General features: G+C 34.5%; 1 protein-coding gene across 1 annotated transcript; it reads right to left on the minus strand.

Moving 5' to 3' along the window:
- Window positions 2527–7992, minus strand: LOC18773868 (ankyrin repeat-containing protein At5g02620). The gene is made up of 6 exons (XM_020566858.1): window positions 7745–7992; window positions 5933–6136; window positions 4599–5075; window positions 4311–4457; window positions 3465–3901; window positions 2527–3254 (listed from the first exon to the last, which is right to left on the minus strand). Exons 2-6 carry the CDS (start codon window positions 6120–6122, stop codon window positions 2640–2642), a joined length of 1866 nt encoding a protein of 621 aa, XP_020422447.1. The 5' UTR covers window positions 6123–6136; window positions 7745–7992; the 3' UTR covers window positions 2527–2639.

An 11808-nucleotide genomic window follows, 5' to 3' on the forward strand; every position in this document is an offset into this window, starting at 1 on the left:
ATTTAGGGTTCCAAGTTCTTCCTCTCTCAGAGACACTGTCTCTCACATCTCAAAGACAATAATTTGGATGTCTTTCTCAAAGAGAAATTGAGCTTACTCGCATCAAATCTATGTCCACAAGAAGAAGCTTGTCAACTAGCCTTCTCACTTCCTTGATCAAGCCTGATAGGACACTTAGTGCTTCTGAATACTCCTTGCTTTCCATCAAAAGAGATGCAAGCCTGGCCTCCACTCGCTGTCGAAGGAAAGTTCGCTTCTCAGGGAAATCTGAAGATCAGATGTGCCTGATCCTCTGCCTGATTTTCTTGGCTAAGAAGATCCGTCAGATTTGTGATAGCCTCTTCCTTTATCCATAGAGCTTCAGAAGAAGAAGATGAGTTTCAAGAATGCGATAAAGAATAGAAATGGCTTCAGAATGCGATAAAGCATGAGCAATCGAATCAGTGCTTTGAACTATACAAGTCAATGCTTTGAACTATACAAGTCCTGCAGAAAGATAAAGGACCAAACTGTTAAAGAAACTGAAACTGTTAAAGAAACCCTAAACTAACACGACACAATATTTGTTTTGCGACGTGGAATCTTTTCATTTAACGTCGTTAGGTTTAATATAACCGACGTGGATTTGAATTTTTAAATTATGAATAGAAATTTTTTTCCTGTGACCTTTCAGTTTATTTTTCAATTACAGTGCGTTATAAATAGAGTTTTTTTTCCGGAGGAAATTTAAAATGAAGGAAAATAATGTTCTGGAATATGTAAAGTTTCTTTTTTGGATGACAGATTTAAATAAAATAAGAATATAAAAACAACGACTGTTTTTGTATTACTGTCGTCGTTTTTCGTCGTCTTAAGTAAGACTAAGACGACGTAATATATTTGTTGAGCGACGTTGATTTGTTTTTTAAACATCGTTAGGTATAATATAACCGTCGTTGAAAATTGTCTCTCTGATTGCAAATTTGCAACGACGTTAGGTATAATATTTGTAGATACACAAACGCACACACATCATCAACTTCCAAAAAATTGTCTCTCTGATTGCAAATCTGTGTCATCTGTTAAGATTATGATGTGGAACAGAGTTCCATCTGGTAAGATTTCGTAACCCTTGGGATCTCAGAAAAATCTGATTATGTCGGCGGTTTTCTATATAAACCGTCGTGGTTATTTCAATTCTTGTCATTAAGTAGATCTACCGACGTAGGATAAGAAAATCAAAGAAAAAAATTGTTAACAAAAATTCTTATTAAGACGACGGTTTAAATTAAAGGTACGACGTATAAAATGAATAAATACGACGTTAAATTTTATAGTACGATTTAAAGATAACGTCGTAGAACTATACGAGAATGACGTCGATATATTTATATTTTCCGTCGTTGTACATTAATTTAATACGGCGATATTTTGTATTTTAAAGCCGTGGATTTGTTTGTAATTATACGGCGTCTTATACGAAAACCTCGTCGTGTTATTTTATGAGTAAAAACGGCGGTTTTTATTGAAATCGTCGTCTTTACTTTCTACGTCGGTCGATTCATAACTTCTGCCGTTCTTTGTTGGCTTTGATTTTACACTGCGGAAATCTGTTTCAAATAGACGTCGGTTGTTTAATTAGGTACGTCGTTGTTTTTGAACAGCCATTTGAATCTCCATTTTTTAGTTGTCTAAGGTGGTATTACACGACGATGTTTTTAGAACCGTCGTCTTTTTAAAAACCACGACGGTTTTCACTTAGGCCGTCGTTGTTTTCTGGTCGTCTTTTTCACTTTTTGTAGTAGACAGACTAGTTGCAAGCAACATTGCTGAGAAGAAGAAGATAGCTTGGAGAGGTATAGCTGCTCCTTTATAGAACTAGGAAACTTGAGATGTATCTATTGATCTTTGTAACTTTCTTTTTCTTGTTATAGTGGATTGCTAGGTCGGAGTGATGACCTCGAGTTTTTCCTAGCGATGGGTTTCTGGGTATACGTTTTTGCAGTGTTGTTCTTACTATTATGTTTAGTCATACTATACATGTTGTTGCTGAAATGCTGATGAAAGATTCTCACACGCCTATCACTCTAGTTGTTGCTAGCACATGGGATGTCTAGATTGACGGAATCTTCTGAGTGCCTAGGTTGTCACGTAGTCTTTTTCTAGATCTGCAGGGGGTACGAGATTTGTAATGTGTATGTTTGTTTGTTCTGCGTTCTTAGGTCTGTGACTTGGGATTAGCTAGTCACACATTGGTTAGGAATACTTTGTTGTCTGATTCCTACATGTCTGATCTGTCCATTGGGATTTTAGTTTACTCCCTTCACATAAGTACCAATTTCATAAATTACACTACACCTAAATTTGCAAAGAATAAAGATAAATAATGAATTTGAAGATTTGGTGTTGACGCACTCTCCTTCTTCGTTACTATTTATAAGGTTGAATTTCAACATTAGGACTAAGAAATACAATTCAATCAAGAGCTTAGTTGGTTATTGTATCGTTGATTTTTCGATTGATGGTTTCATTTCATACACACAAAACTTAAGCGCCATGTATTTGTTGATGATCACTATAATTTTATTACAAAACTAAGCTAGAATATACAAACATATACATGATTGTGGAGGGAACAATATTAATGAGGCCGTGACTTTCTATTGGATCATATGTTTTCTTGGCTGAAATATAAGACTGGAACAATATGTCGACAAGAACATATCGGACAAGAGTGGATATTGCAAAAAAAGGAACAAGACCACTGGAACAAATGCAAATATAAATATAAAATCCGAGACGAAACCTAATCCGTAGTGACAAGATAAATAGAAGGCTGTGCTGAAGGCTATCATCATGGATGTCATGGAGATGAAGAGTGATGCGAGTCCTACCATTAACTTCAACGGTAAGGATTTGAGAAAATCGTTTTCTGCATACCGCGAGGTGAGGATGTACAAGAACATCAGCATGGAAGTTGAAGAGGAAAAGAGGGCTACTCCATCTGATATTGCAAAGATTAGAAATGCTGTCTCTTTTACGAAATTTGGTGCTCCTGTTTTATCAGCTATACCGCCTGGTATGCTAAATGCAGCTGAAAACACGACAGTGGCAATAATGGTTGCGACAAGCATGCACGAATTTGCAGTGTTCTTCATCCATGATTCTCCCTTACGCAATAACTCCTTATGTTCACTGGTGAATAATTCTCTCGGTGTTTTGCCATTCTTATTTTTCATCTCTGTAGAGAGAGGTTGCACAATCTTTTTAACTTCCTGCATATGGAAATATTAATGCATATAAATGCGTATTTATTAAAACTATGCACTAAATTATGAACCCTTGTAATTTGAGTCACACCATATGTGTTACGATCTCATAAAACGCACCTCATATGTAAGGCTCAAACATTGGCAACATTATAAGTATCTTAAAAAGAAAAAATACAACAATGGTAAAGATTGCAAGGATAGAAGCAGAAGTACCTCAAACCATACTAACTCTCGCTGCATTTGAAGAGCTGCTCCTGACACAAGATTGAGTTGATTTTGAGGTGCTAATTTTGCAGCCAGATGTAATATGTTGTTATCCTCATCATCACTCATTGCCGTTATGAAGTCCTTGAAAAAGCCTATCTCATGCACTAGATTGAAGATACTTGCATGACGATGCAAAACTGCGACATGGATTATACTTCGGTTTTTTCCGTCGAGTTCCCAAAATAAATCAGGATAAGCACTTAAAAGTGCAGCCAGGAATTCAAAATTTCCTAATCTTGTAGCGTCAAATAGTAGTTGTGAAGGATATTTTATCAAGCTCATGACCACTTGGTGGTCAAGTTTTAAGATTTCTTCCCAAAGCTGTTGAACTAGTTGAAGGGCTTTGGTTTGCTTCGAGTTTCCCTCGTATGCAAACTTCCAAACTGAAAGTACGTACTTACGATGAGAATGTCAGAACAACAAAATCCGAAGGTCAAGTATATATGCATAATAATCTCAGAAAGTTACAAATAACTTATTAATTCAGGTGTAAAGTTTTATGTTATATACGATCAGGCGCTCCTTCTCTTCAATAGCAAGGGTCTGGATCCCATTCCGGATGGGGGTTAGAAATAAAAACCCTAAGCAATAGCTTTCTCTATCTCTCTCTCTCTCTCTCTCTCTCTCTCTCTCTCTCTCTCTCTCTCTCTGAGCTAGCTCTCTGCATTTTACTTAGTAATTTGCACATGACAAAATAATATCACACCAAATAAGTGCTTACTTCCAGTTAATTAGTTAATTATTACTACATATATATGTCCATATATTATAATTTTCTATCAATTAACTCACATGAATTGGTGATTCTACTCCACAATCCTGTACTTTGGCTAGTAAATTCTGAAGGCCTTCGAGCCAAGACATGCAAGGCTGTTTCATTTGACCCATTACGAACCGTAGCTAATGCTGTATAATTTCTTAACATCTCCATGGCTAAATCTGCATAATTTACAAAGTAACTTTGAAAATTCAGCCAGTGTGAAGTAATTTATTAATTAATTACTTGTGTGTGCCATTAGTTTTCTCTAGGATACAAAGAAAATTATAAAATCAAAAGCATGAAATGTTTCTTATACCTACCATAGAGACCTGTATCGACACAAGTAAAAAACAGCGCATTGCGGTCCCTTTCGTCAAATATTTCATGAGTTCTAGGGTACAGGTACTCCGCCATTTCAGACTGTCCCAACAAAGCAGCCATATATATTGGTGTCATTCCTTCACCCCCTCGGATTGTTGGCAAAGATATATTTTTTTTTATCATAATCTCAGCAATTTCTACCGTTCCAGCTGCAGCGGCAAAACTCAATGCAGTATTTTGTTTATTGTCTTGCAGTGCCAAGTCTTCTGCATCCATCATTTGGACCAGTTCCTTCACAAAGTGAACATGTTTTGCTCCTGCGGCAATGTGAAGGGCAGTTTCCCATCCCTTTGTTATGCTAGCAGTTAAAAGTTTCTCATCCTTACTGAGAATGCTTTTAGCAGTTTTCCAATCGCCTCTTAGAGCAGCTTTATGGAGGGGCACACATAACCCAAGATACTTTTCTCTTGCTTCTCCTGTGTGTAGAATTTAATGTGTAGAATTTAAAGATGAAGATCACAAAGAAGATAACAAAGTCAAAAACTCAAAAAATCTGTTTGGTAGACCTAGTTTTGAAAACTTCAACTAAACAATAGCTCAAAACACCCAAATACTTGAAAACAGAACAAATCAGTTTTTTTAGATTTTTTTCTTCTAAAACATGTTTTTGAGTTGCATACCAAACGACTTTTTTAATTTAAATATATGGATTTTAGAGCTTCTTGTTTTTGAAGTTTTTGAGTTCCCTACTTGAATAGGATACCAAAAAAATTTATGAATCTTAAAAAATGAATTTGAGAACTCCTTATTTTAAAGAAAAATCAAAATTTGAGTTCTCTACTTGAATACCAAATGCCACATACTCTAACAAAATTCAAATTTTGAGTTCTCAAATCTCAAGCCTTTACATTTAACAATATATGGTATTATCTTTGTGAAGATGGAGGAAGTTCAAATTATAAAATACTATTGTAATATTCCTAATAATGGTTGTGGGAGAATTCTCTCCTTACTATGTGTTGTGGGATGTTTTCCTTAATATGGGTCGTGTAATTTATCATAATTTTTTTAGTAGACTAAGTTTGGTGCTTAAAACATCTTATTTTGATGATTAATCCACAACCTCAAGTTGTCAAGCGCATAGACAAAGGCTTTTAACTTTATTAACCACAAATACATGATATAGTTGCATTATGGTAACAATAACAATAATGTCATGCAATACACAAAAATCTTATTTATCATAAAAGAAAGGACTACCAATATTGGTGTGTATGGAGAGAGAGAGAGAGAGAGAGAGAGAGAGAGAGAGAGAGAGAGAGATGTTACGTACCATTATTTTCCTCTAGTAGATGGAGTGAAGGTGTCTTAGGTTGAGGCAAAGGTATGTGGATCACACAATGTGGTGGAGACTGAATGCCTAGTCCTGTTGTTGGAGCGCCAGCCATTAATTGGATTTCAGCTGCTGGTACATGTTGTGCTTGTGGGCTAGACATGCTTACCAAATTAATCTGTGTACCCATATGCTCACCTGTACCTGCAAAAAAATAAATAAATAATAAAACTTAAATTATTAGGTTGTTATTTTGTATTAGTTTATCTAATCACCAGTGTATTGAGTCGGTTCTCATCTAAGTGATTATATTTTAACTAGTAATTTCTTGGGTTATTAGTTCTCTTAGGCCTTGAATTTTGACTCGATTCTCATTTTGGTCCCTCAATTTTCAAAATCATTCCCGTGGTCCTTCAACTTCCGTTTCATTAGGACAAATGGTTCTGTCGTCAATTTTGTTAACTTTTTCTGTTAAATGCAGGGGCAAAATGGTATTTTTGTATTAAAACCAAAAAAATGAATAAAAAAATTATATCTTTAAAATAACAATAAAAGAAAATTAAATAAATAACCAACACAAAAAAAAATTCAAAATCAAAATCAAAACCAAAAAAATGAATAAAAAATCAAATTGGGATTAAGGGAGAGGAGAGAGTGAGAGAGATTTATTTTTATTTTTAATTTCTTAGTTTTTAATATTTTAATTAATTTAATATAAAAATACCATTTTGTCTATGGGACCATTTGTCGTAACGAAACTAAAATTAAAAGACCACAGAAACGATTTTGAAAATTGAGGGGCCAAAATACGAATCGGGTCAAAGTTAAGAAACTAATAGACCTAATAACCCTAATTTCTTTTATAATTATTACATAACCGACCCTAATTAACAAAAGATGTGGTCCAGTGAGTGGATCCCACATGATTTGTATTGGTGTGCCCAACTTGCATGCTAGACATACAGAAGAGCTTAATTATTCTTGAATTACTTGAATTAAAAAAAGAGTAATTAATAAAATGAAGTCAAAATATGCTTTTGTTTTCTCCATCCAGTTTAGTCGTTCCTCTGCTTCTTCTATTCGGCTTCCTATTTTGATGATACGTACATGGAGAACTAAGTTCCACTCATTGTTTACCCATGAATCGCACAAGATTTACACAGGGAGGGACTCGAGGATCAATAAAAACAAGGGAGATTCACTATTATACCCAATATGGGGGCCAAAATTATAAAAATACCCTATATAAAATGGACTTTAGAAACACACCCAAAGTCCATTTACAACATAACAAAAAAGCTTTTAACTTCTTATAAATTACAAAACTGCCATCAATTTCTTAAAACAAGCCCAACCCCAAAATCTCATAAAAATACCCAAAGCACTCAATAGGGCATCAAAGTAATTTAATAATTAATATTAAATTCAATAAGGCCAGCTATCATTTTTTGGGTTTTTTTTGGGTTTGTTTATAGGAATTCAATTGTGTAGGGTTTATTTATAATATTAGTGCTAGAAATGGGTATATCACTAAATATCTCTAAAAACAAATACAGATAATGGAAGTGAAAAGGCAAAAGAGCATGAATCATGTCCGTACAAATAATTAATAAAGAAAATATCCAGACACAAGGAAAACAAAAATCTTGAAGAATATGCATGCAAACTTTCACATTATAGGTCAAAATTTGCCACCAGATCACAAGAATCGATATGAAATTTGTCAACGGACCATCAAAGAATAAGTGTGGGAGTTTTGAGAGACAGATCAAAAACTAATTAACAGGAGGAATGGATAAGCAGGTTACTTACAAGACAGATCAAAAGCTGAGCAGCCGCCAGCACCACCCTTGACACAGAGAGAGAGAGAGAGAGAGAGAGACTACCACTCTTGTCTAGTTAGATATAGCATGGTTGTGGAAACTTGAAGCTTATATATAGGAAGGGTTTCGAAAGTCTTGAAGCCAAACAGAACTGCTTCCACTCTCTCTCTCTCTCTCTCTCTAGCTTTGCTTAGTGGGAAACTTGAAGACATTAATAATGTCTCAACTCTCAACAGGGAGACTTGGTAAAATATATTATATATAGTTAGTGTTTTGTTTTATGTTTTTGCAAAGGGTAAAAAAATGTCGAAAATATAAAGTTTTAAATAAGGGATATGATTTCCCCACTTCCTTTTTCTCCACTTACACTCCCTTTTGATTTTTAATAAATTTTGTTCATTCTTTTTCCTATTCTACCCTTACTCTACATTAATTTCTTTTTACTTTACTTTTATATTTGTTCTTTTTCTTTATACTTAATTTTTCAACTTGCACTTCATTTTTAGTTTTTTTTTTCTTTAATCGAGTAAGAAATTAAGTTTTTTTTCTCCTTTAATACTGAAAATGGAGTATAAGTTAGAAAATTAAATATAAAGAAAAAAATATAAAAATGAAGTAAAAAAAAATTAATATAGAATAAAAGTAAAATAGGAAAGATAAAGAATAAAATTGATTAAAAAGTATTTAAAATGGAGTATAAGTTAGAAAATTAAATATAAAGAAAAAAAATATAAAAATGAAGTAAAAAAAATTAATATAGAATAAAAATAAAATAAGAAAGATAAAGAATAAAATTGATTAAAAAGTATTTAAAAAGCAAAAGGATAATGTAAATGGAGCCAATACCCAAGAGGCGTGGAAAAGTAGTGCTCTTGAAATTGAAAGGCTTGATTGGTTGAGCCAATACAGTGGCATCCGTACTCTCTTTTCAGATGGAAGAAGACGACGCTCATTCACCACCGACTTAATATTTAACAAAGATGAAATGATATTATATTGTCGGTGGAGAGGGCAAAGAGTCAAAAGACACTTGACCAAAGCTGCATTATGATTGAAGGGAACCTTGCAGGAAACTTCATCAAAAGATATGTGAATTTGGAGCGAAGTTATACATAGGTCCCCTCGCACGTGAAGGCAAAACCCACGGCCTGGACAATGTACAAAAACATAATAATAAATATATAGCAAAAAGGCAAAAAATATAGATATATGTATAATGTATATATACGGCTCTCCCAATCTCTGAGGAGGCCACACTCACAGCCGCCGCTAGAAGAAGACAATCTACCGAAAAGAAACGAGGAATATTGTAAAATAATAATACGAGAGAGAGAGAGAGAGCGAGAGAGAGAGAGAGAGAGAGAGAGTGGAAGTCCTGGCTGCTATGATCATATTGTGATTCTTCTTCTTTCGGTTGCTGCAAAAAATTTGACAGAATATTTGTTTGCATACAGTGGTGGAGCGAGAATCTTTTATTAGATGAGATCCTTCATAAAATTTTATAAAATAATTTAAATAGGAGTGTTTAAACGCTAATAAGTTAATAAGTTAATATGATATTAACTATTTGATTTAGTCCACTTCATAATATCATTTCATATTAATTAATAATTTATTCATTCATTACAATCATAATTATTCTTAATTTTATGTTATAAAATGTTTGAATATTAATCTCATCATCTACACTATTAAAGATTCAAAAGTTAATAATTTATATTCCAACATAGAGAAGAAATACAAAAAAAAAAATCATAAATCCCAATATTAAAGTACCCTACTCAAATATGTAAAAAGGGAGGGAAAAATTTCATAAAGCTTAAGCTTAAGTTAAACAAAAGAGGAAGAAAAAGAGAAGAAAAAAAACTTAGGAGTTTTTAACGTAAATATCATAACCTAGTGAGTTGATGTAATTGAAAGTAGAAGAATAATTAAGAAGTTTAATAGTCAATTTATAGACAAAAAGAATCTACTATTTATTTATTTAAGAATAAATATCCTAAATATAATATAATATAATATATAAATACAAGGAATCAACAAATTGAGGGGGTGCTTGGGACCACCCCTACATGGCTCCGCCCTGTTATATATATATATATATATATATATATATATATATTATGTGTCATTTATTACTTAGGAATTTGGAACATTTCATTGTTTTTATTTTGGCTATTTTAATTTTAATATAACCAGTTTATTAGAAATTAAAGTCCTATCTTGTACAATAGAACTCAAAAGATAGCTGAGTTAGAGAATACACTAACAGGTTTGGTAACAGATTTTGTTTTCAATTTTCAAAAAAGTGAAATCTAGTTTTCAAAATTACTCTTATTTTTTAAAACAACTTGAAAGTGTTTTCGATTTTTTTTTTTTGCGCTCTTATTTTATTCATTAATTTTACATCACGACACATGAAATGTACTCCAGTTATCAAAATTTGGTATTTGGGACCTTCCGACTTGGACTCGGTCGCTCAATTCTTACGTTTATCCACAAACCCAATAGTTTTGGCTACAGATTGATTTGTGACTAAAATTGAGGTTTTCTAGTTGCAATATCTAAATTAGACTACTTAATTAGCTTGGTACACTTCATATATTTATCGAATGTATACTTACAAATCTAACTTATTATCTTATATGTAATTCATGCTCAAAGAAAGACTCAAAATATTTCCTCGTTGAACAAGTTTAGTGAGGAATTGATTACTTTCTACAAGGAAATATTTCCCCGCTAAAGAACTCATGTGTTGTAGACTAGTATTTCCATACGACCCAAAAAAAGACTAGTGTTTCAAACATTCAAGATTCAAAATTAGTAGAAAAAAAAATGCATATATATAGGATTATGAAATTCAAACTTTAAGGACCCGCCACAAATTTTCTCAAAATCCGAGACGAACCCTTTGGAATTCCTGACATCACCCCGATGTCAGGCCCACTCACTAAAAACCGAGACTTCCTGCCGAAATTTCGGCAGAGTCTCCCCTATAATTTGGACATTTCCCAAAATTTCAACCTGCATAAAAAACGCATTTAATATTCCCAACTGGCAGCATGCACAATATAATTTCATGCAATTCACACAAATGGCCTTTGGCCTTTCAATATTTCTCAAACAAACTAACAAACAACTCAAATACAATTTATGACTAACATTTAGTCTGCGGCTGCACCCAATAACCTTAGGCTGCCTACGTACCCTCCTTGAGGGATCAAGCCACACGTAGTTCTTCCCTAAAATCCAATTCCACACTTGGGCGATATCTTAATTCATTTCTCTGTATCCCACATAATCTCTCCCCATACGTCGGTACAACCAACGCCACGTATGGGGCCTGTTAACACGCCGGATAACCTACGCCACGTGCGACCATGCCATACTATCATTATATCTCCCCATACGCCGGTACAACCAACGCCACGTATGGGGTCTGTCTCAACGCCGGATAACCTACGCCACGTGAGACCTGCACATCATATCACATAACTCCCCATACGCCGGTACAACCAACGCCACGTACGGGGCCTGTCTCAACGCCGGATAACCTACGCCACGTGAGACCTGAACATCATATTGCAAATCTCCCCATACGCCGGTACAACCAACGCCACGTATGGGGTCTGTCCCAACGCCGGATAACCTACGCCACGTGGGACCTAACTTTCACTTGGTGATACTTGTAGAAATTCCAAAGTCCGAGGAGGTACCTAGAGTAGTGCGTATAGCACTCCAAACTGACATTCTAGACTCTGTTATACCCTTGTACAACCACATAATTTATATAAATAATTCTAATATTGTGTAACCCTCCACAATCATCTAGCACCCGATAATCCCCCCTAGAAAGGTGAGATTACTCCGGGAGACTCACGGTCAACCAAGGGTCAAACTACCCTAACCCTGGTCAACCGGACCTGCAGAACCCACGACTTCCAATTTCGGATCCGAAAGTCCCTATGGGTTCTACCAGGTATAGTACACTTGTCCTGCAAGTTTGGTTCAGATCGGACGGTCGGATTTCTCACGATCGCACGATCTGATGGT

Source organism: Prunus persica, chromosome G6, assembly GCF_000346465.2.
Source record: "Prunus persica cultivar Lovell chromosome G6, Prunus_persica_NCBIv2, whole genome shotgun sequence".
Lineage (NCBI taxonomy): Eukaryota > Viridiplantae > Streptophyta > Magnoliopsida > Rosales > Rosaceae > Prunus > Prunus persica.

What these genes read in the sequence shown, in the direction of transcription:
- LOC18773868 (XM_020566858.1), bottom strand. Translation starts at nt 6,122, where the DNA reads ATGGGTACACAGATTAATTTGGTAAGCATGTCTAGCCCACAAGCACAA. An exon ending in TCTACTAGAGGAAAATAATG is followed by an intron (nt 5,076 to 5,932) that starts GTACGTAACATC and finishes TTCTACACACAG; the next exon opens with GAGAAGCAAGAGAAAAGTAT. An exon ending in GAGAGTTAGTATGGTTTGAG is followed by an intron (nt 3,255 to 3,464) that starts GTACTTCTGCTT and finishes TTCCATATGCAG; the next exon opens with GAAGTTAAAAAGATTGTGCA.